Source organism: Microtus pennsylvanicus, chromosome 11 (genome assembly GCF_037038515.1).
Source record: "Microtus pennsylvanicus isolate mMicPen1 chromosome 11, mMicPen1.hap1, whole genome shotgun sequence".
NCBI lineage: Eukaryota > Metazoa > Chordata > Mammalia > Rodentia > Cricetidae > Microtus > Microtus pennsylvanicus.
The window spans coordinates 28,064,342-28,090,510 of record NC_134589.1 but is presented as its reverse complement, the minus strand read 5'-3'; the positions used below and the strand labels follow the sequence as shown (position 1 = coordinate 28,090,510).

The 26,169-nt window shown below is 38.0% G+C and overlaps 1 protein-coding gene across 8 annotated transcripts in view; it reads left to right on the top strand.

Annotated features, from left to right (window-relative positions):
* Positions 1 to 26,169, top strand: part of Spag9 (sperm associated antigen 9) — a 121,410-nt gene that overhangs the window by 38,270 nt on the left and 56,971 nt on the right. For 2 of the 8 annotated variants that reach the window (XM_075991104.1, XM_075991106.1), the window contains exons 3-8: positions 784 to 854; positions 6,796 to 6,890; positions 12,014 to 12,164; positions 19,751 to 19,792; positions 24,279 to 24,486; positions 25,462 to 25,561. In XM_075991104.1, coding sequence (XP_075847219.1) covers positions 784 to 854; positions 6,796 to 6,890; positions 12,014 to 12,164; positions 19,751 to 19,792; positions 24,279 to 24,486; positions 25,462 to 25,561 — 667 coding nt within the window. Of the gene's footprint in view, positions 1 to 783; positions 855 to 6,795; positions 6,891 to 7,250; positions 7,752 to 12,013; positions 12,165 to 19,750; positions 19,793 to 24,278; positions 24,487 to 25,461; positions 25,562 to 26,169 lie in introns of those variants that run through there. The other 6 variants (XM_075991108.1, XM_075991107.1, XM_075991110.1 and 3 more) reach the window with 5 other exon arrangements.

Below are 26,169 nucleotides of genomic sequence, written 5' to 3'. Positions count from 1 at the left end.
GGTGTTATCCTAATGCCTATATATTATTAATAGCTTACTAGTGCTTTGGACCATGTTATAGAATGAACAGGAGATGTGATCATTACCTGCTTGGTGTAAGACAATGCACTCCACAAGTACTGTGGAACATAATGTGAATTTAGTGAGCCAGAGACATACAGACTTGAGTTACAAAAAAAAAATCACAACACAGAGTTGGAGTTCTTTTAAATAATGATGCATTTCTAAGACATTCCAACAAATTCTGGCAGGCAAATATATACAAACCCAAAATTGGGCAGCACATTAATATTTATTTGGTGCTTCACATGTAAGCACACGGTGTATAAAATGTGAGCCTGCTCCACATCAGTGCACTTCACAAGATCCACCAGCAGAGGGAGCTAAGTAAAAGAAGATGAGTCCCTGAAATCAAGAAGACTCAAAGCAGAGAATAAGAGTGAGGTGTTGACATCCTGCTAGTACTGAACAAAGAACTTGATACTTGAAAATGGTTGAAATCAACCATCTGGGATTTGACACAAGGTTAAAACTTGTGTGGTATTCATTTTTTAAGGATGATGTGATAGACACGTATGTGTTAGAGAACCAGTCTGGTGTTTTACACTCTTCTCTGAAGATGGTGTGTGAGGATGATGAAATGAGGTCACTTTGTGCAGAATTTCACATGGAGTACTGGGCTGTAAAGTTGCTAAGGATTCTGGATAGCACACAACATTTTAAAGACTGACTTCTAAGAGTACATTTCTTGTATTTGATTAAGTATATGTATCTTGATTGCAGTTAGCAGACTTGAAGAAAGAGAAGCAGAACTGAAGAAGGAATATAATGCACTACATCAAAGACATACTGAGGTGGGTGCTGGGTGTTCTTACTATGCTGATATTGGAGCACAGAAATGGACTTTATATGTCTACATTTTCCTTTGAAAATTAGAATAATTCATAGGCATCATCTCCAGAAAATACTAGCTGTCATATGGCATTTACCAAAGTTGACTTTTATTCTTTTTAAATCTAGAATTAAATTTCCATGTAGGAAATTTATATACCACAGAATAATTTAGTTATTTAAGAGAGTTCCTTGGTTACCTAGTAAAACCTTTGTGTATATAGTAAAAAGTTTGCATGATGCTGAGAAAATTGATTTGCTACCAGTTTGGAAAATGCTGCATTGCTAAAATACTGGTTTAGCTCTCTACATTTATATAATCTAGTTGTAAAGGATTTATATCATATTTATAACACATTAAATGTGTTGTGAATGTGTTTAAAGGGATTCTAATTTTCAGGCATTTGAGATTTTTTATATGCTAATTTCTATATTTTTATTTTTTGACTGTGTACCATATAAGTGTGGTGCCTACAGAGGCCAGAAGAGGGCATCAGATCCTCTGGTTGTTAGCTGCCATGTGGATGCTGGTAACTGAACCTAGGTCATCTGGAAAAACAGCCAAAACTTTTAACTGCTGAACCTCCTTTAGTTTTGTTTTGTTTTGTTTTGTTTTTTGATTTTGAGACAAGGTTTCTCAGATAGGCTGTCCTGGAACTCACTTCTGTAGTCCAAGTTGGCCTTAAATTCAGTGATTCACCTGCCTCTGCCTCCTGAGTAATGGGATTAAAGGTGTGTGCTTCCTCTAGTATTTTACATTAGTATTTATATCACATAATCCCCTTGTAGCCCTTCATTTTAAGAGTCTGTCAGTCTTTAATATGTTGTGTTTATTTCTGTCTTGTCATCGTAATGATTGTTTCTGTGTGTTCCAGTCTGGAATTCACATACTAAAATGAATTTTACAGCCCTCTCCTCTCTCCTATCCCTTCATTCCCCATTCCCCTCTTTCTGTGTCTCCTTTCTGTAGCCCTGATTTACCTGGAATACACTCTGTAAACCAGGCTGGCCTTGAACTCAGAGAGTTGTCCACGTTCCTGTCTCCAATACTGCGATTAAACATGAGTGCCACCACTCCTGCCCATTTTCCCTTTACTAATTCTGTTTTATATTATATCTGATTCTAGGGTGGTTTTTTGTTGTTTAGTTTGTTTTTTGTTGTTATCTGACAACAAGGTTTCTCTTGTGTAGCCCTGACTGTCCTAGAATTTGTTGTTTACCAGGCTAGCCTTGAACTCAGAGATCCTCCTGCCTCTGCTTTCTAAGTCCTGGGATTAAAGATGTGTGCCACTTGGACCACCCGGCTTGATTCTAGGTTTTTTTTCTAACAAATAAATAACTTATTTTATATAATTAATATGTACAGAATAAGATTAATTTTAGAAGTAACAAAACAGAAAATACTTATTTTCATAAGGGCTTATATCTTTACATACAACCAAACATAATGACTACATTTTTTACTATCTTCTAAACTTCTCTTAAAGTTTTGAATGATAGGACTAGAGTTGGCCCAGCAGATAAACACACACTATACTCTTTCAAAGAACATCAGTTCTCATCACCCATCACAGTGACTCATAATCAAACATCAGGAACTCTAGTTCCAGGGATTGATTCAGTTTTTAATCTATTGTTTATTTAGGTGATGGTGATTGAGCCCAGGGCCTTGCTCATGCTAAGCAACATTATTGAGATATTCCCACAACTCTGTCTGTAGTCTTCAGTTCCTGTTTTTCTCCCATTGCTTGTGTAACCTATCCTGCCCCTGGAAGGGACCAATGTTGCTGCTTTGAAGCACCATAAAATCACATTACACTCAGTTTCGTTGCTTTTGAATAATGCAGAATTTCTTTCCCACTCATGGGGTTGGAGTTAAGTATTACTACCTGAACACAAACTGTCACAGAGTTGATACACAGTAGTAGAAGAAAAAGAGCGACCACAAAGGATCATAGAGCCTTGGAAAGATTAGAGTAGGTTATGTAACAGTTTTGTTTGTTTGTTTGTTTGTTTTGTTTTGCTTTGTTTTGTTTTTCTAGACAGGGTTCCTCTTGTGGCTTTGGAGCCTGTCCAGGAAGTCACTCTGTAGACCAGGCTGGCCTCTAACTCACAGAGATCCACTTGTCTCTGCCCCTCAAGTGCTGGGATTAAACACATGCGCCACCACTGCCATGTAAAGATGCATTTCTATGAAAAACCTGCCATCAACTTCCCATAAGGGAGTATAAATTTTCAGTCTGTTTCCATGTCTTCAGAGATATACACTATTGGAAGAAAAATGGTCTCAAGAAAAAGCTGGTTACTAAGTCAGTGATCTGGGTCTGTCCATTCATAAGACAACTTTCTCATGCTGATTGACAGCTTTTTCATAGGATCCCCTCCTTCAGTTACAAGAGGTTCTATCTTCTGCCCTGACAGACTATTTTATTTGTCACAAAGTAGGCTTATGTAATGCAAAAAAAGTCTACTTTTGAAATGTGAGTCTGTTCACTATAACCTAAAATGTTCTGTTTATCCATCTGCTCTATAGAGCCTCTTCAATTAGCAAGAATAAATAGCTCTGTAATCCCATAGTGTACCTTTTAAAGGTAATCTCTGGAAGTCTCCAGAGAAAGGGGTATTTATTGTTACTTCCAAAGAAGGTAGTATTTTTCAAAGACACAAAATTATTTTAATTGTATTTTGTTCAAGCACATTGTTTACTGCTAACAGTGGGAAATATATTCTGGCTCTTTTTGAAAATGTGAATGACCATTCTTTAATCAAATACTAATTTTTTTTTCCTGGATTTACTTCAAAGAATGCATACCTTGCTACATGTGGTAGTCTATGCTTATAAGCTACCTTAGCACTTCAGAGGTTGGGAGACTAACGTAGGGTAGTGAGGTCTAGGTCAGGCCGGCTATTCAACAAGGCCCTTTAGCATAAGATGAATGGTGTCGGATCCCCTGGAACTGAAGGCTGTGTGTGAACTGCCATGTGGGTGCTGGGAACCAAACCCAGGTTCTCTGGAAGAGCAGTCAGGGCTCTTAACCACAGAGCCATCTCTCCAGCCTCTTTGTTGTTGTCTTATGTGTGTCACGTTGTTCAGACTGGCCTCAGATTTGCTATGTAGCTGAGGATGGACCTTTAAACTATTCATTATTCTCCCATTTCCACCTACTACATTACAGATGTGTCTCCCACACCTGGCTTGACTTATAGGTTACATGCTGTACATGCCTTTCTGAGCCTCTGTGTCTCATAGAATCTCATTGGTTTAAAGATAATAGCTTTGTAGAAAGATTGAAGGTAACCAGAATTAAAAGAACCCATGCTCTGGAAAACTTCACCGTTGCTTTGCTTTTTGGTTTTGTTAGTGCTGAGTCCACCTTTGCTGTGAAGATATCTCAGCGAAGGACAGTTGTTAACCTATCTCAAGCAACAGTTTTTCAGACAATATAGTTGGAATTCTTCTCGATGACTTCAGGTGTCACAGAATTTACCTCTAGCTATGCTAATTAATTTGCATCCTGATAAGTTGACAGTTTATCTAAGATGGAAGAGAGTTAAAACTGGAAGACTTAATTGCACCTTGCCTTAAAAAAGCCTTATTCCACTCTCAAGTTTCTTTTTTATCTGAAGTACTGGCCTTCCCCTATCACCCTCCTTTAAAATCATAACCATACTGTGAATCATTATTAAAATTTTATGTGCAGTGTAGCTTTTTCTTCTATTTGTTTGTGAGATATAGCTTGTTTTAAATATACAGAAATGTTTTAGTGCGTGGGGTTTTCTTGTGGGAGCGAGGAGGAAAGGACAATGAGCTCATTGCTTGCCTGGAGAGTTAACTGAAAGGACAGATGCAACATGGGCCCTGCAGCGTTAACTGCTCCAGTAGCTACAGAAAACAGTTCTGTTATTAGCTAGATATTTAACTTAAGCAAATTATTTTATCCTATACCTAGGGTTTATCTATAAAATTGTTATATTGTGAAAATTAAATTAAAAATAGTTAAAGTAAAAATAGTTGGCATTTGCTATGATAGCTGCTGTTTTGTTGTTCCTTTGTCCTGGTGAGGGCTGCTTTAGTCTCATCTGTATTTTTACATTGGGCCATGTGGAAATCCAGGGTATCATCCCGGGAATCAGTCATCTGAAGATTTCAAATGTATCATTTTCTAAATTTTAAATATTTTAAAAGATAATAGAGAACCAATCTATAGTAAGCTATTCGGATGTAAAATTGATTCTATCTTTATATTTTATTATATATTATTGAATAAATTAATTACTATAAAGCAGTCTGGAGGAAGTATCTGTATTCTTTACATTCTCCTATTTGAACAAATTACCTCTATTATGATTACTGTCTGGGTGTTAAGGACTCAACCAAGGCTTTCTAAAACCTTTTTGACAATGTTATTTACATATACTAGGCCCAGCATTCATTTTGCTATATTAGTCTCAGTTTAATTTTTTCTTGAAGTTTCTTCTTGATACAAGAGAGCAGCTATTTGTGATTTGCTGATACAACCAAAAATTTTTTTATGAAAAATTCTTTTTGAAATGGTATGGAAGAGAAAACTATACATTTAAAATAAAAGATGTAAATAGCCTTGTGATTCTGTATTCATATTTTTTTACTATTAACATTTCTCATTTAGACTAGCCTTTTTTTCTTTTTTTGTAAGTTTTTATTTGTATGTGTATGTGAGTTCCCATGGAGGTTACTCAGCCTTTTCATCTCCTGAACTAGTTTTTTTAGTTTGTTTGTTTGTTTGTTTTTGGGGGGTTTGTGTGTGTGTTGTTGTTTGTTTTTTGGTTTTTTTGTGGGTTTTTTTGTTTTTGTTTTGTTCGGTTTTTTTTGAGACAGGGTTTCTCTAGCTTTGGACCCTGTCCTGGAACTAGCTCTTATAGACCAGGCTGGCCTCAAACTCACAGAGATCCACCTGACTTGAACTAGTGTTTTTTAAAAATGTTTTTAAAAATAACCTGTGTGTGTGTGTGTGTGTGTGTTATATGTGGAAATAAGAGGACAACTTGTAAGAGTCATTTCTTTTTTGCCACCATGAGAGTCCTAGGGATGGAACTCACATCCATATTTAGCTTTCCTATCATATGACTCCTTTTCTGACTCAGAATCAAAGTAGTCTGATATTTCTATTAATTTGTTACTATTATTATAGATGATTATATTAAATACTGATGTTCTTAAATTAGCACAGGAGAAAGTACCTTGTAATTCTTTCAACTATAAATCTACAGAAATAATTAAAAATACTGTCATTGCCAGGCTGTGGTGGCACACACCTTTAATCTCAGCATTTGGGAGGCAGAGACTGTGAGTTCAAGGCCAGTCTGGTCTATAGAGCAAGTTCCAGGACAGGCTTCAAAGCTACACACAAAAACCCTGTCTCAAAAAACAAAACAAAAAACTGCCATTAAATTAAATTGAAATTTATTTTCACTCCAGTGATTCCTTTTTAGTGTGGAAAGATAAACATATAGAATTTTTTCTCAAGTTTGACATTATTTTCTTTGTTTCCCATTTTAAGTGAACAGGTTTCTCAAATGCTATTACTTTTAATCAGCAGTCTGTTATAACCACCTACCAGTGCCTGTGTACTAATTTGTATTATTTATGCCAATATTATTTAATAATATCACATATTGTACAAAACCATTTTTGCAATGCAAAGGAAGATATTAGCTATTTTTACTGACTGCAGCATCTTAAGAGTGAGTATTTGCATATTCCTTTGCCATTGCAATTCTTTCATTCCTTAATACTCTTTTACGTGAAATTGAGTAATCTTGTAAATAAGAACTTTGTACCAAAATGTTTCCTTTGTTATAATTCTGTTTTATTTTAGGTGATAGCCTAAAATTTTGTATCTATTTTTTTCTTTCTTAAAATAGATGATTCATAATTATATGGAACACTTAGAAAGAACCAAACTTCATCAGCTCTCAGGGAGTGATCAACTAGAGGCTACAGCTCATAGTAGAATTAGGTAAGCTTTGTTATACATTTTTGCCTGAGAAAATGTGAAATCGATAATCAATCTTTTATTTCTGTTTTTCCTGTTTTTTAAATCTGGAAACAATGGTCTGTTCCCAGAATATCTCTACTGTGATTGGCATGCGAAGGGAAAGAATAGCATGCAAAAATAGAAATGCCATTTAAAAGGTTAGATTATGAACCTTATAAATTACAAGCAACATATTGTAGGATTTTAGTTATTTATTGATACTTGGTGGGAAATTAGAGTAGGTTTGAAATTTTCCAGTTTGTGGGTATGCCGAAAATTTTTGATTTCTCCCATATAATTGGTCCTTTCTGTTGCAGAGAGGCAGGCTTGAAAGGATTAGCCAGCCATCTGTTTGATGTAGGCGTGTGAATAAATTATGTAGATCTCTAGGTATTGTAGCCAATGAGCTACGCCAAGACTCTTAGTGGAGAGGAACGTAGTTAATAGGCTGGCTGTCCTCTGGGTTGCTGCATAAAAGCTTCAAGCAGCTCTATGGTTATGAGGTGGGGAGAGCGAAATGACGTCATCACTTGGGAGCCGCTGCAGGATGGAGTGGAAAGCTGCTGCTGATGGCATTGTTTTTGTGGCAGCAGCTGAATGACAGATCCTCACTACAAAGATACCCCGTTGGCCCCCGTGTAGGCCTCCTGGTTCGGACGTTTCACCATGCCAGCACAGCGCCATGAATCCTGGATGCATGCTGCTGTTTGTGTTTGGCTTTGTTGGCGGGGCGGTGGTCATTAATTCTGCTATCTTAGTATCTCTCTCTGTTTTGCTGCTTGTGCACTTTTCTATTTCTACTGGCGTGCCAGCGCTGACGCAGAACCTACCAAGGATACTCAGGTACTCCAGTCTCTCTTGGAAGCTCCTGCTTTGCCGGTTTTCTTTTTTTTCTTTTTTAATTCTTAGCACGATGGGTCTGCTTTGTAACCATTTCTGTTGCAGATTCAGAAAATGGAAAAAGGCCTCAAGCTAGGATGTCTGTTCTTATTTTATAGGTTCCTAAATGGAACCCTGCTTTGTGTTTGGAAATTTTAGACCAAAGAAAGGGATTTTCTGTTGTACTTGTACACAGATACAAGGTCAGTGTGGTCTGAATGTTAAAGAACAAGGAAGTGCAGGAGCCAAGTACCAGGTCCACATTTGTATAGCTCTGGATTTAGCTTCTGAGCATTGAGGAACAAATAGCTTTTATTGTGGGTGTTGCAAATGGCTGGCCACAGAATATAGGCTGATTTTGTTTCAGTTATCCTTTGCCTGGTGAAAGGTTTGCTATCAGTTTTATAATTTTTAATAACAGCTTATGGAAACTGGTATTTTCCTGCTACCATAAAATATATTTTAAACTAAAACAAATCTAAATTCCTAAGATAAAAATAGACTGCCTTTGCCTTTCCCTCGTTGTTTGCACATTAAAGTTGTGGGAGCGAGAGCTTTACAAAGCCTATTCACTATTGTTTGGTCAGATGTTGCTTTTCTTTTCTTTGTACTCCTGGGTGACAAATGTCCAATGCCTGCTTGTGGGGTGGTTATCAGCCTGAGTAGTTTTGCTCTTGTTCACTCTACTTGCACCCTGAACGAACCATCTAACACATCTTAAATGTCTATGGATTTGTTTTCTTGTTTTCTAACTCCTAAGCCCAAAGTATCTGATTTGTTCAGATTACTATTGTGTCCATGGTTTTAAGTTCATAGAATATAATTCATTAGTGTTTAAGTGATTTTAAAAATACCTAAGTCCTCATTCAGATTTAGGCAAGAAGAATAGAAGTAGCTCCTTCTGTATGGTTTTTTTTATTCATAGTCTAGCTCCCATTTAGTTTTAACATTCAGAAATTAGATTTCTTATAAGGTCTAAAACTACTTGATCTTTTCTTTTCTTTTCTTATTTATTTTTTGGTCATGTAGTCTCAGCTGGCCTTGCACCCTACAGGAACAGACTCCCCTCAGTGCTGGGATTACTGTTTTCTGCTTGGCTCCTTCCTGCTGTGTAAAAGTGAGGGACAATCTCATTATTCTGTATTCTGTATTAGTACACAAAAGAGTTGTGTACGAGTTATGTGTACTTAGGAAGTAAGGAAATTAAAAAACTGTAAGCTCAAAAATATGTATCATATCAATATAAGACTAATATTAAGGGACTGTCTTAGGCTTAGTCTCTGTTGGAGAAGGCATTGCCATGAAGTGGCTAAACTTGGAGCTACATTGTTCCATGTATGCAGCCCTTGGGCCTTTGGCATTTTGTTTCATCTCTTAGTTTCCTCCTCTTAAGTATTTACCTCAGTGACTTGATTTAAAAATCAAGTGAGCTATTATTTTTCACTTCATTACAGTTGCAAGATACATGGTCCATTATATAAGTAAGTCAAATTCACAATCATTTGTGTGTCTCACATTTTTAATAGAATTGGTTTTAATCTCAGTCCTGCCAGTTACTATTACATAAAGTCTTGGAACATCAATTTTCCTATTCTGAAATCTGAGAAAGCAGTGCCAGTTTCCTGGTTGGCTAGATCAGTAATGTAAATCAGTTTTCTCATGTGGTGAGTTGTTCAATGCATGTGATCTTTTGTCTGTCCCTTGATCTGTAAAATAGATCTTACTAATCAGTTGTTTTTGTTGTGATTATAGCCAAGAGACAATTTGAAATAAATGTTTTCAAAGTCAGATCTACATATAAGCTAATATTTAAATAACCAACTTAAAAATCAGTAAAGGAACTAAAGCTACTAGTTAGAGAATATAACAAAGATTCTGGTGCTTGACAGCTTTTCTTCTGTTAGTGACTAAAATGGCTGGACAGCGATAGCAGATGTTTCCGTTTAGGGATCTAAATCTGCCACTTACTATTTTTCTACAAATTCTCCATTCTTTAACATTTCTGTGACTTTTATCGCAGGGTTTAATACATACAGTACCAAAAATGTACACGAACAAAGTCTGAAACTAGTGTTTTCCTCACAAGAGTTTTGTTTGAGAGTTGGATCCTATCAAACTTATATAACTGTGTGTCTTCCCCGTCAGTTATCTGACTGACTGATACAGAGAGGAGCATGTGGTGAAACTACTTTTCTGAGCTGGAGCAGAGAAACCCATGGCGTCATTGACCCATTTGACAGATGGCTAAAAGTCCCCTTCCTAAGAATCTATTTCTCATAAAAGCTGATAAAAGCAAAATAGAGAGTTGGCAATTTTACTTGTGTTTTAGGTTACATAGATGAAATAGGGAAGTAAAACTTGGGTTCAAAGAAGACTCTTCAACAGCTTAAAAATGTGTTCAGTATTCCATATGTATGAAAAGGAGTTCATATGGGAAGATAATTCTAATGACTGGCTAGTTAGTAGTTTGACTTTTGTTAGAATCCATGTGATGAATTCTTATGAAATCTATACTGTTTTCTTAGCTTTATATCAGACACACTGATTAATCCCCACTCACTTTTTACTTAAGGCCTGAAGGCTCATTAGAAAAAAAAAGTCAAAAGGTAGTTTGGGAATTTCTGTTCCCAAAATGTGCTTTCCAAAATTGGGAATAGACATCAGGTTGGTAACTTCATTTTTTCAAGTTAAATAAAACTAAAAACTTACTATCATTTAATGAGAAAAAACGGGGTTGGGATTTAAGACAAAGGAACCAAAATGATGTTGTTTAAAGTAAGAGCTAATAAGTCTCAAGAAACAAATTCTGCTGCTTGGAAATAAAAACATGTAATATGTGCTATACTATTCATTAGGAAAAAAATTCTTCTTTTTGTTTTCCACTTATAAAATATCTGACTAATGTTTGTTTTGTTTGAAGATGGCATTTATTAATTTATAGGTGGAGGTCAGAAGGCAACCTGTAAGAGTTAGTTCTCTCCTGCCATGTGGGTCCTAGAGATTGAACTCAGGCTGTCAGGCTTGGAGGCAACTAACTGCCTTTATCCACGGAGCCATCACTCCAGACCTGTGGGAGTTTTTGTTGTTGTTTGTTGTTTTGGTTTGATTTGGGTTTTTTGGTTTTTGTTTGTTTTTTTTTTTTTTTTTGAGACTGGGTTTAATGTAAAACTGGCAGGCTTCTCTCTTGCTTTGTGGTAAAGGGTGACCTTGAACTCCTGATCCTTTTCCTGTCTCTACCTTTCAAACAGCTGGGGCTGCACGTCTGCGCCACTACTCGCAGTAAAAAAGACTTTTGGAAAAGAGCAATGGTTTTCTTCTCCGTACTCTGCCTAAAGGAACTAATATAGCATGATTTACAGAAAACTAGAATTATTTATTTATTTATTTTGGTTTTTCAAGATAGGGTTTCTCTGCAGCTTTCAAGTCTGTTCTAGCTCTTGTAGAACAGGCTGGCCTTAAACTCTGCCTGCCTCTGCCTCCCGAATGCTGGGATTAAAGGCATACGACACTACTGCCTGGTTTGAAAACTAGAATTTTTATGAAAAAAAAAAAACAATAAAAAACAAAAAAAAACCTTCTGAATTTTTACTATTGAATAGTATCCCTGTTTCAGAGTATATTCATTTTCCTCTAGGCAGAAAAACCCTACCCTAAAAACATCCAGTGACTAATTTGAGGAAGCAGGAAGACTAGGAACAGGGATTGGAGAGTTACCTTTGTCTGCTCCCCATGACTCCTAACCTACACTATTAAAACTCAGCAGCTCTTTGCAATGATCACCAGACCAGATCACCACCAACTTCCTGGCAGAGGCAGGTATCCAGGTGTGTGCCTGTAATCCCTACAGAGTAGACTAAAGCAGGAGGATCTCCAGTACTGGGTTGATAACTGAGACTTTGTTGCTAAACAACCCCAAACGAGCTAACCAAAAATCACTGTCCAGTTTCTTGACACTTTTTTAATTTCTAGAACTAACGTAAACTTTTTAGGCTGCCCTTTCTCTTTGGTATATATTTGTTTAGGAGTGCATACAGTGTTTAGGAGAGCTGATTGCAAACTAATAAGACTAAGTGGTCTATGACCCAGGTAGACCTTGACCTTGTAATCCTCCTGCCTCATTTCCAAGTAGCTGGGATTTCAGGTCTGTTCATAGCCTAGACTTCTAACGTAGAGTCATGACAAATAAAAAACTAAAATGAATGTTAATTTTCTCCCTCTTCTAATAGAAAAGAGCGGCCTATATCATTAGGAATTTTTCCGCTACCTGCTGGAGATGGATTGCTTACACCTGATACTCAGAAAGGAGGCGAGACCCCAGGATCAGAGCAATGGAAATTTCAGGAATTAAGTCAACCACGTTCTCATACCAGCCTGAAGGTAAGCTTTATTTTTGTCAGTTTATATTTTAATAAGCTTTGTTATCCAAATAAAATAGCAGAAAACCAAAGAATATTAAAATATAACAGTTTAGGGCTGGCCAAATAGCTTACTGGGTGAAAGTGCTTGCTAACAACCCTGACAGTCTGAATTTAATCCTCAGGATCCACATGTTAGAAGGAGAAAGCCAACTTCTGATTATACTCTGACCTCTACACACCACATGATCCTAGTTCACATTTCATCCCACCCCACACACATAAAATCTAAATTTATTTATTTTTTTATTTTGTTTTGAAACAGGGTTTCTCTGTGGCTTTGGACCCTGTCCTGGAACTAGCTCTGTAGACCAGGCTGTACTCGAACTAACAGAGATCCGCCTGCCTCTGCCTCCCGAGTGCTGGGATTAAAGGCGTGCGCCACCATCGCCCGGCTAAAATCTAAATTTAGAAAACATAAGAGTCTATATACATTTTAGTTTGAAAGTTATTTTATTTTATTTTTTTATTTTTTTTTTGGTTTTTCGAGACAGGGTTTCTCTGTGGCTTTGGAGCCTGTCCTGGAATTGAAAGTTATTTTAAAAAGAACAAAAAACAAAACTTGAGATGAGCTCTTCTCAGGTTTTTATGTTTTTGCTAGTTAATTTTAAGTTATATAGGAGAACAAAACCAAATACCGTTAAATCTTTATCTTAATTACAGTCACTGTTGCTGTGATGAAACACCATGACCAAAGCAGCTTGGGGAGAAAAGGGTTTATTTGATTTATGGATAGTTGAACATTATCATAGAAAGTCAAGGCAGGGGGGCTGGAGAGATGGCTCAGAGGTTAAGAGAGGTTAAGAGCATTGCCTGCTCTTCCAAGGGTCCTGAGTTCAATTCCCGGTGGCCACATGGTGGCTCACAACCATCTGTGGTGGGGTCTGGTGCCCTCTTCTGGCCTGCAGGCATACACACAGAATATTGTATACATAATAAATAAATAAATTAAAAAAAAAAAGAAAGTCAGGGCAGGAACCTGGGGGCAGGAGCTGATTCAGAGGCCATGGAGGAGTTCTACTTTCTGCTTGTTCCATTGGCTTGCTCAGCCTACTTTCTTATAGTATCCAGGACTACCAGCCCAGGGCTGGTACCACCTCACAATGGGCCAGCCCTCCAACATCAATCACTAATTAAGAAAATGCCCTTCAGGCTTACTTATAGCCCCATTTTAATGAAGGCATTTTCTCAGTTTAGACTTCTTCCTTTCTGATGACTCTAACTTGTGTCAAGTTGATATAAAACTGGCCAGCACAATCTTGGTTAGTATACTAATGACAAGAATTTCTTTTACATTTAGTCTGTGTAATGTGCAGTGACTTGTGGCCCTAATTAGGATTTTGTTTGTGTTTTTTTTTATTTTTTGTTTTTTTTGTGGTTTTGGGAATCAACTTAGGGTCTTATTATTATTACTTTTGGGACCCTATATCCAGAGATTCTAATTTATTTATTTATTTTTAGTATTATTGTTGTTGGTGGGGCACCTATTTGTTAAGGCACATTTGTGGAAGTCAGAGGACAACTTTTGGAAATTGTTCTTTCTTCCACCATAGGTTCTAGAAATAGAATTCAGGTATTCAGGCCTGTGCTGCAAGCACTTCTGCCTACTGAGCCATCTCTCCAATCTTCAACTCTGGGTTGGGAGCATGATAAGCAAGCCCTCTATTACTGAGATATATTTCTATTTATTTTGAAGCAGTGTCTCACTAAATTGCTCAGGTTAGCTTTGAATTCATGCAGCTGTATTTTCAGCTGGCCTTGAACTTGTGATGGTATTCTTTCCTGAGCCGCAGAGTAACTGAAATTATTATATTAGTGTATGCCAACAGGCCTGGTTTATGTCTTTTTGGTTTTTCGAGGCAGGGTTTCTCTGTAGCTTTGGAGCCTGTCCTGGAACTCCCTTTGTAGACCAGGCTGGCCTCGAACTCACAGAGATCCGCCTGCCTCTGCCTCCCAAGTGCTGGGATTAAAGGCGTGCGCCACCACCGCCAGGCTTTATGTCTTTTTTTTTAATTAAAAATTTATTTATGGGGCTGGAGAGATGGCTCAGAGGTTAAGAGCATTGCCTGCTCTTCCGAAGGTCCTGAGTTCAATTCCCAGCAACCACATGGTGGCTCGCAACCATCTGTAATGAGGTCTGGTGCCCTCTTCTGGCCAGCAGGCGTACACACAGACAGAATATTGTATACATAATAAATAAATAAATTTATTTATGCTCCAGTGTAGCACTACTTTATCTTGCCTGCCTTTCTCTGCACAGGTCAGGCCTACAGTCGCTAGGGAGGACAGAACAAGCAAAGTTAGATCTTCTGTGTAGCAATGGAGTCAGAGCTCCACAGTGTAAGGGAAAGATATCTTTAAGCAGGGCAGCCTAACTTATTTGTCAATTCCTGAAACATTAACATGGCCAGCATCAGGTGTCTGAGCCTTAGCCAGTGAGGAGACTGCAAGAGGCTTGAATTTGGAAATTTATGGCTGTAGGTTCAAGGAGTTTGAGTTGCAGTGCATGTGACTCATAAAAGGAAAAGGCCTGTTTAAGAAAAGTAGAGTGATGGGAGAAGACAAAGACGGAGGTGGAGATGGCAGGGTAGAAAGAAAAGCAAACTGGAAAGACTAGTTTTGTGTGTGCCTAGAATTCAGTAGAAGAATTGACCACAGGGGAAAAAAAAGAAAGAAAGAAAGAAAGAAAGAAAGAAAGAAAGAAAAAGAAAAATGGATACAAATTCTAGCAGGTGGGCAGGGGAAGGGGGAATCAATTACATTCTCAACTGCAGTTCCAGTCTTCCTTAGTTTTTCCTAGCTTTTGTTATTATAAGCAGTGCTGTAGTGAGTAACCACCAAGGTCTGAAAGATAAGCATGAAAAGTAAACAGGATAATATATTTGCTTGTAACTGCCCCTCCCATATGTGTGTATATATTCCCCAAACAGTTTTCCCTTTGAATAGTATTCTGGGATGTTGATTGTTGGCAGTATATATGATTTTTAGAACTGAGAAAAAGGCAATTTAAAAATTATTAAAAGGACTGGATTTGTACCTACTTAGAAAAGTTTTGGTGAGTCTTTTTACAAAATTATGGTGTGAAATTACTTGTATAGAATCACTGTGAGAGGCTCATGTTGGCAGGAGCTGGTATGTAAAGGCAATGGTCAGTGTGTGCTGCGTTCTTCAGGAGATGTGCTTAGCATACAGAGCAGAAAACTAAACAGAGCCAGCATTCTTGCTTAGAGTTTTTCTGTCGTCCTCTGTGGCTAGTAAAGTTTAGGAATTGTTCCTGTTGTCATGGTCCTCACAAGCTTGAATCTTGATAGTAGTGGCACCTTATTCCTGCTTCTTATTTTTCTTAGGAAATGTATTATCTTAAATTTAAAATTGCAAATTTTTTAAACTTTTGAGATAATTTTATACTATAACAGAAATAAATAAAAATGAAATTTTAGCAGAAAATGGATTATCCATTGTGATTGCATATTCTTCTTGCTTGTGACAGAGCATAAGAAATTTGCCCTATAGTTACAATTTTTTCTTTTTTTCTTTCGCTTTCTCTTTATTTTTAATAGTTACAATTTTTGTCTGTATATTTTTTTCCACACCTGTATCCCCATTTGATAGGTTCAGAAAAAACCCATAGCTCACGATGGTGTCAAATCATAAAAGGATAGACTTGGTCTTGTCACCCATTTAAACTTTTGCTTGCAGAAAAGAAGATAGAATTATTTCTTTGTGGACATTGACTTCCTTTTGTTTTGAAGACAGACCTCACGCTAGCCCAGGCTGGTTTAGAACTCACTGTGTGTCCAGCCTGGCCTTAAATTTAAAGCAGACCTCCATCTCAGCCTTCTAAGTGTCAGGACTGTAGACATAACGACATCAGGCCTGGCTTCTGTTGCACATTTATTGTATTGTATGTTACCAAGATGCTGATATATATTGAGAATTAAAGTTAATAAAAACCTGAGTAAACAACAGTATTTGAAAATGATGGTGTTTAAAGCTTATATATGTGTCTTCTATGCCATAGACACATAGGTGTTAATTAAATATTCACTGATATTTAAATATTAAAACAAGCTCTCAAAATAAGGGATAAATGAGGGCCTTGCCTCAGCCTCCTGAGTAGCTACAATTACAAGTTTGTGTCACCATGCCCAGGACAGACCTTAGCTTTTACATGCACATATTGATAGCACATATTTATAGTTTTTAATTTTTTTATATGTATGAGTGCTTTGCCTACTTGTGTGTATATCTACTATTTGTGTGCCTGGTGTCTATAGAAGAGGGCATTGGATTCCACAATTCTGGAGTTGTAGACTGTTGTGAGTCAACATGTGAGTGTTGGGAACCTAATCCTGATCCTCTGGAAGAACAACCAGCCCCCTCCCCCTTTTTGGAGCTTGTCCTGGAACTAGCTCTTGTAGACCAGGCTGGTCTTGAACTCACAGAGATCCGCCTGCCTCTGTCTCTGGAGTACTGGGATTAAGGACGTGTGCCACCACTGCCTGGCACAACCAGGGCTCTTAATCTCTTCAGTCACTAATACTATTTCTTGATAGTATTTATTTATTTATTTTTAGATAAGCAGTGTCACCAAGTTGTTCTGGCCAGTCTGGAATTTATTATGTATGCCAGGCAGGCCTTGGACTCAGATCCACTCACTTTCTGCCTTCTAAGTGCTGAGATTAAAGGTGTGTGCCACCACACCTAACAGTCTTTATTAATGCAGAGAGAGCACCTCTCAGTTTTTAAACCTTTTTTATGGGTTATGAGATGTATGTATGTTTTGTGTGTGTAAGTACAAGTGTGTGTGCTACAGCGTGAGAGTGGAGATGTCTGTCAGTCCTTACCTCTTCTCTGCTTGAGACAGGGACTCTGTTATATCTTTATTCATTGCTGGTCTTCAAGCTCCTGGGTATCCTCCTGCTTCTGCTTTAGGAGCACTGGAGTTAGAGACTGCTACCTTGTCTGGCTTGCTTTCCATGGGTTCTGAGATTCACACTCAGATCTTCACACTTGCATAGCGAACACTTTATCCACTGAGCTATATTCCAATTCCTTTGTTACTTTTTTTTCTTTGAATATACTCTACATTCCCTTATCCCTCTTGTTGAACACCTCTGTTTTGGGCTCCACAGCTATCATGATTAGAGCTGCAATAGACAGTGATGTGCAGATGTCTCTGTGGGCACTTGGATTTTTTGAATATCCATGAGTGGCATAGTTAGGTTATGGTAGATGATGTTTGGTTTTTTGTTTGTTTGTTTTTATTTAACAGTACCTGCATCTCTCCTCCCCTCCCTTCCTCCCCCTCCCTTTCTATCCTCTGTTTTATTTTTAAGTTAAACTTTTTTTTTTTGAGACAGAATGTTGTCATTTTCCCCTGACTGATCTGGAATTTAGTGGGTAGATTAGGATGGTCTCAGACTCAAAGAATCTGCCTGCCGCTGCTTCCTACTGGGACTAAAGGCCTGCACCACCATGCATGGTTAACCCTAATCTTAATATGGCCTCAGTGAGTTTTGCTTTGCTCTGGTAGCTAGAATTGTTTGCTTTTTTTCTACAAAGCTTAATTTTTTAATAAAATTTTGCCAACTTTTTTATATTTAGTATGGGTATGTGTGATTTTTTTTATGTTTATCGTTCAGTTTCTAGTGTAAAAAATTAAATGTAGGGGCTAGCAATAAATAATGCAAATAATATAAATAAGAATTAAACTTTCCCTTACCAGCTCTTTTATTTTTTGAGACCTGTCCCCATGTTGCCCAGACTGGTCTTCAACTCCCTGTGTGACAGAGACTGCCCTTGAACTCTTAATCCTTCTACATCTACCTTCTAAATGTTAGGATTATAGATAAATTATTCCACACCTACCTAAGAATTAAATCAGAGCCCTCTGGTGGTGGTGCACACCTTTAATAGCTGATCTCTATGAGTTCAAGGCCAGCCTGGTCTACAGAGTGAGTTCAAGGACAGACTCCAAAAGTACAAAGAAACACTGTCTGGGGGGAAAAAAAAAGCAAAACAAACAAATAAAAAACAAAAAACAACCAAAACAAAAAAGAGAATGTTTAGAGCTCGAGAAATGGTTCAGCAGTTAAGAACACTGCCTGCTCTTCCAAAGATCCTGAGTTCAGTTCCCAACAACCACATGAAGACTCACAACCACCTGTAATGAGATCTTGTGTCCTCTTCTGACTTTTTTTTTTGCAGGCAAGCATACAGGCAGAACACTGTATACTTAATAAACAAACAAACAAATAAAAGAATTAAATCAGGTGGTAAGGGGGAGTTTGATAAATTTTCAAACCAAGAATGTTTAATTAAGGTTCCTTTAGATTGAAGACAATCTGTTTGCTTTTTGTTTGTTTTTGCTTTTTGGCTGAGGGAAAATGATCCTTGGTGTTATTTAACAGTTTCAGTAACATGAGGGAAAAGAAAGGGCATAGTAAACATTGTCAAGGGTGCCATATTGGAATTTTTGCTATGTTGGATGTTGTGACTGGCATAGGTGTTAGGAAGAGTTTCATGGAGTTGTAGTAAAGGCACCGTCAACAGCAACACATCAAAAAATGTAAGGTAAAAGCAGTGAGGTGGCTCAGCAGGTAGTTATCCCTAGCTCTCATGTAAAACACCTGCAATCCCAGCAATGCTACAATGGAGATAACAGATAATTGTTCAGAAACGTGGGGTTCAGTTAGGCTGGAGTATGCAGGGAAGCACTAGAAACATCAGAGATCCTGCCTCAACACAGTGAGAGGAAAGAACTAAAAAGATGTCCTTTGACCTCTGTACATATGCTGTCGTATATACGTACCCATACACCACACAACACAATAATAATAGTAATAATAAAATATGAGGTAGGATATCATGAAACTAGAATCTTAGCAGTAGTGGTTCAGAGCCAAAGAAACACTAAACTTTCTCTTTTGTAATTTTTTTTTTCAAGACAGGATTTCTTTCTGTAACCCTGGCTGCCCTGGAACTCGCTCTATAAATAAGACTGCTCTCTAACTCAGAGATCGGCTTGCCTCTGCCTCCCTGTGCTGGAACAAAAGGCTTGTACCACCACTGCCTGACTCTAATTTTTGTTTCTTGAGATAAGGTATTAATGTCTTTTACATTAAAGAAAAGCACTTGTGTGTGTGCATATGTGCATGGAGGAGTCAGAGGGCAGCTTTCAGGAGTTGACTCTGTCCTACCATGTGCTTCTGAGGCTTGAGCTCAGGTTGTCAGTCTTGGCAGCAAGCATCTTTTCTTGGAAAGCCATTCCACCCTAGACAAGGACTCGCTGTGTTCCAAGGCTGGCCCAGAAATTACCGTAAGCCCAAGCCAGTATTCAGCCTTCAGTCTTCTGCCTTAGCTTTCCAGAGTTGGGACTACAGGCAAGTGATGCTGTACCTGACTTTCAAAACCATCATTTTAAAGAGGAGGTAATAGATGGAGCTATATCTTAAGAAATAGTGTAAACCAAAAATACACATTTGTTAACAGCAAGTAAATACATATATCTTTTTTTCTTCTTTTATAATCTTTCCCTCTACCCAGGTCAGCCATAGTCCTGAACCTCTGAAGGCTGTAGAGCAGGAGGTGAGAATGGTGAAGAGATTAACTATTGGTTACTTTCTCAAACTGCTATTCTCCAGATATCACATGCTCAATTTGGAAGACTATTGATGTTATTTTCTGAAATACAGAAGAAAATAATTTACAGTGGTTGCCAGGGCTTTACTGTGACTATAACTTGCTCCTCCTTCAGAGTAAGCATTTTGAAATTTAAACCATGTAAGTGTATTCTGTGAAAAATTCAGCTTTTCCATTTATCCAACTCTGGATAAGAAACTTTCAACACATTCTTTGCTTAGAGTATACAGGGTATATACATAGCTTGTCTAGCCTTGGAAACAACCCAGGGTGTCATTTTTACCAAGGGCTACTTCCCCAGCTTAAGAGTTTTTCAGATCTACTCAGGGCTGAACTTTGTTCAGGAACTGCCACGAAGAGTCTCCTTTTTAAGGATTTGTTTGCTATGTATATAGTGTTTTGCCTGCACACCGAAAAAGAACACCAGATCTCATTATGATGGTTGTGAGCCACTGTGTAGGTGCTGGGAATGAACTCAGGACCTCTGGAAGAATAGCCAGTGCTCTTAATCTCTGAGCTATCTCTCCACCCAAGTCACAGAGTCATGTAGGAATCTCATTAAACAAACTTTTTTTTTCTCCTTTATAAAAATTTATATCCTCTCAGCACCTTGTGTGCTGTAGAGTTGTGAACCAAGAGTCTATACCAGTTGCTTTCAAGGCTGAGTTTTATTTGGGGAGAGAGTAATATCAGCATAAAATTAGAAAGTGGTAGGTGTTCCGGTTGAGAATTTCATAGGAGCGCTTAATTGTTTACGTTCATCTATTTTAAAACTTTAAATCTGAAAAGCAGACAGGTTGGGGAGATAGCTGATGGGTATTTGTAATACCAGTGCTGGGGAGGCATAGGCAGACAAATCCATCCCTTGGGCTCACTGACCAACTGGACTAGCTTATTTGATGTATGCCAGACCAATGAGCTACCCAGTCTTAAAAAAATTGTGAAGAATGCCTAGGGAAGGCACCTGAAGTTGTTCTCTGCACACATACACAAATACTAGCACATACTTATACAGAGTTCTTCCTCCTCCTCCTGTTTGTTCAGTATATGTGTGCCTGGAGCCCATGGAGGCCATGATAAGTACATTAGATCTCCTGGAGCTAGAATTAGAGATGGCTATTAGCTGCCAGGTGGGTGCTGGGAATTAAACCTGGATCCTCTGGAAGAACAGCTATGACTCTTAACCACTAGGTCATCCCTCTAGTTTCTAGATTTTTAGTAGCCTGATAACAAAAACATCCAGTAGGAAATGTTACAGAGGTCAGATTACTTTTATGGATACCCCAAATGAGACCAAAAGTAATGACACAATTTTTTTAACTTCAAAATAAAAAGAGCATAACATTTACTGTATGTATGTATGTATGTATGTATGTATGTATGTTTATTTTGGGGATAACGTCTCATTGTGTAGCCTTTGCTGGCCAGGGATTTGCTATGTAGAACAGGTTGGCCTCTTAATTTTTTGTTTTGTTTTTCTTTTTTTTTTCTTTTCTTTTGGCTTTTCGAGACAGGGTGTCTCTGTGTAGCCTTCACTGTTCTTGGCTGTCTGGAACTCACTTGGTAGACCACAGTGGCCTTGAACTCACAGAGATCCACCTGCCTCTGCCTCCTGAGTGCTGGGACTAAAGGCTTGCGCTGCCACCACCCAGCTTATTTTTTTAGTTTTGAGGCAAGATTTCCGTGTAGCTCAAACTGATCTTAAGCTCATTATCCTTCTAACTTAGCTTTTTAGTGCTGTGATTAAAAGTATAAGCCACCATCCCAACTCCCAGATTTTAAGTGTGTGATTTTTATGTGTATTATTAGGCATGTTCATATTCATACAAAACATCTCAAAACTCTAGGGTTGGACAAGGTAGCTTCTTCCTGTAATCCCAGCATTCCATGAGACAGAGGCAGGAGGCTCTCTGCTGCATCAAGCATATTTTTGGCTTCTAGTCAAAGGACTATTTTGCTTTTCGTAGGAATTTTGTCATCACTGTCTGGAAGGCCAAGGGTCCTTTGAAAATGCTCCCACTCAGATTTAAGAGCATAGGTCTCCTTGAATGATAAGGTATCATAATAAGAAAAATTATATGATACTTTTAGTCATTTTACATGCTTTTTTTTAAAAAAAAAAACTTTGGAGCTGGGTGTAGTACTCCACACTGAGAATACTGGCACTCTGGTGGCTGAGTTAGGAGGGCTGTTTCAAGTTAAAGGCCTGTCTGAGTCCCATAGATTTAGCACAGCTGCATTATATAGTATAAGAGTGAAACTATGTCTCAAAAAACAACCAAAAACCAAAGCAACAAAGCAAACACATACACCCCAAATGATACAAGTAATAACAAACGTTCAGACTTCACATAGCCCCTGTTTTTAACCTTGTTTTTTGTGTTGCTGGGAATTGATTTGAGAACATTATGCATCTTAGGCAAGCACTCTACCACCAAGCTATACCTCACCCCTACATACAGGGGTCTCCCTCTTCCTCTCCACTCTCCCCTTTCTTAAAGACTTAAACTTTTAACAGTTCTTTTGTCTCAGTCTCCTAAGTGCCTTGATTACAGACATGAGCTACTATACTTGGATACTACAACACAGTGTTTTGGTATTTGTGGGGTGTGGGGATGTGGGGCGTGTGGGGTGGTTTTTCAAGACAGGGTTTCTCTGTTTAATAGTCTTGACTGTTCTGGCACCTGCTTTGTAGACCAGGCTGGCCTTGAACTCACAGAGATCCACCTTCCTCTGCCTCCTGAGTGCCAGTATTAAAAAGTGTGTGCCTCCACTGCCCAGCCTTGCAGTGAAGTTTTTAAATGCTGTGAAGTATTTTATTGTATGGATTTACTAAAAAATAGCTTATTCTCTTATTTTGATACTCTCAAATTATGTGTATAGTGCTAGGGATTAAGCCTTTGTCACAAGTGTTAAGCAAGCACTGATATATACACCCTACAAATAATCTCAATCTTTTATTCTCCAATTTTCTTTCTATAAAAATCTCATGTTTACCTAAAAAAAAAGCTTTTTCTTTTTTTTACATTCATAAAAAGCTTCTGATTTTATTTTTTTATTTTTAATTTATTTATTTAAAGCTTTTTCTTTTTAAAAAAAATCAATTATATAGTCAGGTGATGGTGGTGGCACATACCCTTTTTTTTTTTTTTTTTTTTGGCTTTTTTGAGACAGGGTTTCTCTGTGGTTTTGGAGCCTGTCCTGAAACTAGCTCTTATAGACCAGGCTGGTCTCGAACTCACAGAGATCCACCTGCCTCTGCCTCCTGAGTGCTGGGATTAAAGGCGTGCACCACCACTGCCCAGCGGTGGCATATACTTTTAATTCCAGCACTCAGGAAGCAGAGGCAGGTGGATCTCTGAGTTCGAGACCAGCCTGGTCTACAGAGCAAGTTCCAGGACAGCCAGGGATATACAGAGAAACCCTGTCTCAAAAACAACAATAAAAAAGTAAATTGTAGCTGGGCGATGGTGGCGCACGCCTTTAATCCCAGCACTTGGGAGGCAGATACAGGCGGATCTCTGTGAGTTCGAGACCAGCCTGGTCTACAAGAGCTAGTTCCAGGACAGGCTCCAAAACCACAGAGAAACCCTGTCTCGAAAAAGCAAAAAAAAAAAAAAATAAGTAAATTATATTTATTATTATTAAGTGTATATGATATTTGTGTGGGAGTGCACACATGCCACAGTATGCATGTAGTGGGCAGCAGATAACTTTGGAGCAGTTCTGTCTCTCTATCTTGGCTTGGGTTCCAGAGGTGGAACTCATATCATCAGGCTTATTTACACTGTAAGCACTTAAATCCACTAAACCTCTGATTTTCAACCTTCCTGATGCTGCAACCTTTTATACAGTTTCTAATGTTGTGGTGATCCCAAACCATACGATTATTTTCTTTTCTTTTCTTTTCTTTTCTTTTCTTTCTTTTTTTTTTTTTTTTTTGGTTTTTCGAGACAGGGTTTCTCTGTGGTTTTGGAGCCTGTCCTGGAACTAGCTCTTGTAGACCAGGCTGGTCTCGAACTCACAGAGATCCGCCTGCCTCTGCCTCCCGAGTGCTGGGATTAAAGGCATGTGCCTCCATCGCCAGGCCCATACGATTATTTTCATTGCTACTTCATAACTGTAATTTTGCTACTGTTATCTGATATGTAGGCTATCTGATATGTGACCCCTGTGAAAAGGTTGTTTGTCTTCCAAAGGGGTCACAACCCATTGGTTAGGAACTGCTGCATTAAGCCACCTACCTCACTGGCTCTGTAGGATTTATTTAACTATTATCCAGTTATTTATAGATAGTCTACAATCAGTGATTCTGTGGTTTTTGTTTTTTTAAATACAACTTTGGGCAGGTTTATTTCTTAACTCATGTTCAAGGTATTTTAGAATAAATTACTTTATTTAAAATTTTCTTCTTTATTATTTTTATTTATAGGATGAACTTTCTGATATTAGTCAAGGTGGATCTAAAGCTACAACTCCAGCTTCAACAGCAAATTCCGATGTGTCAGCAATTCCTCCTGATACTCCCTCAAAGGAAGATAATGAAGGACCTGTAAAAGGCACAGACACACCAAATAAGTCAGAGATAAGCAAACACATAGAAGTACAGGTTGCCCAAGAGACTAGGAATGTATCTACCGGTAAGTGACTCCAAGTTTTTACTAGCAAAATATTCAGTCAGCTCACAAAGTGCAAGGATGAGAAAATATATCTCTTAGACGTATTACCTGCTCTAAATATATGAAATAAATAGATCATTTTTATGTTCAATTGTAAGTTTAAAAGAAGTAATATTTATACAAAGTTTTTGAGAAAAAAATGTTAGTGACTAAGAAGAGAGCTTAAAGTCCTCCACCTTTAATATGATAGTCTGTTGTGTACCCTGCCTTAAATAGGTTTGTGTGCTTATGATATAGCTTCACTGTGTTGTAGCTTTGAACTAAGGGGTTCTCATGCCTTAGCTTCTGAATATCTGGGACTGCAGGCATGTGCAAATCATGCCGGTACCACGACCCTCTTTATTTCTTTTACTTTTTTGAGATAGTATCATGTGTGACCAGGCATGACCTTCATTCAAGTCCTGTACCTTCTGCCTCTACTTCCAATATGCTGAGATTACAGGCATGAACTACTATTGTGGGCAGTTGGCATCCCCTTTAAATAGGAATGGTATCAGTCCCTGTGATATGTGTCCCAGAACTACAGATGAAAACACTAGCTTTGGCTGGGCAGTGGTGGCGCACGCCTTTAATCCCAGCACTCGGGAGGCAGAGGCAGGCGGATCTCTGTGAGTTCAAGACCAGCCTGGTCTACAGAGCTAGTTCCAGGACAGGCTCGCCCCAAAGCCACAGAGAAACCCTGTCTCAAAAAACAAAAAACAAAAAAACAAAAAAAAAAAAAAAAGAAAACACTAGCTTTGGTTACTTTCTGGTTCTGGAGATTAACTGTAATTTCAATATGTGAGATTTTCTAACTTCATGTTTCCTAGAACACAACCTTGAGAGCTTTCAAAAAAATGTTTATTCTAAAGTAGTTGTATTTAAAACCATAAAGGGAAGAGAGTTTTCATAAATATATAGAATATATGCACTTATTTCATTATATTCCCCCCTTAGATTCTGCTGAAAATGAAGAGAAATCAGAAGTTCAAGCAATCATTGAATCCACTCCTGAATTGGATATGGACAAAGACCTCAGTGGATATAAAGGTTCAAGGTACTAAACACTCATTTGATAAGTGTCTATCTTTTTTCTCATTCTGACTAGCATTCTGATTTTGTTCATGTTGTGCTAAAGAAATACTGGTACTGTAAAATTCAGTTTCTGTCTTTGAAACTGCATATCATTTGTATTTAAAATTTTGGGGTAAATTTATCTGGCAGCATTAGGAATTAGGACATAAGGGAGGATGATATTTTTGTCTATGTTACTGCAACAATAGATGCAATACTGATTCATGTATAAGGAATAGAGATTTATTTTCTCATAATTCTCAAGCTAAGAAGTCCAAGATTAAGGCTCTGCTGATTCAGTTGCCCAATGTGGGCTGCTCTTTGTTTCCAAGGTGATGCCTTCTTCCTGGATCCCTTGGAGGAGAGGACACAATTTCCTTTGGTAGAAGGCAGAAGAACAGACTAACTTAATGTTGTATGGAAAGTATCTCTTCCAAGGGACCTTACCTCAGTCTCACAAGGGAGAGAGCTCTTTTTTTAAAAAAATATTTATTTATTCATTCATATGTATACAGCGTTCTGCCTGCCTGCATGTGTGCCTGCAGGCCAGAAGAGGGCATCAGATCTCATTATAGATGGTTATGAACCACC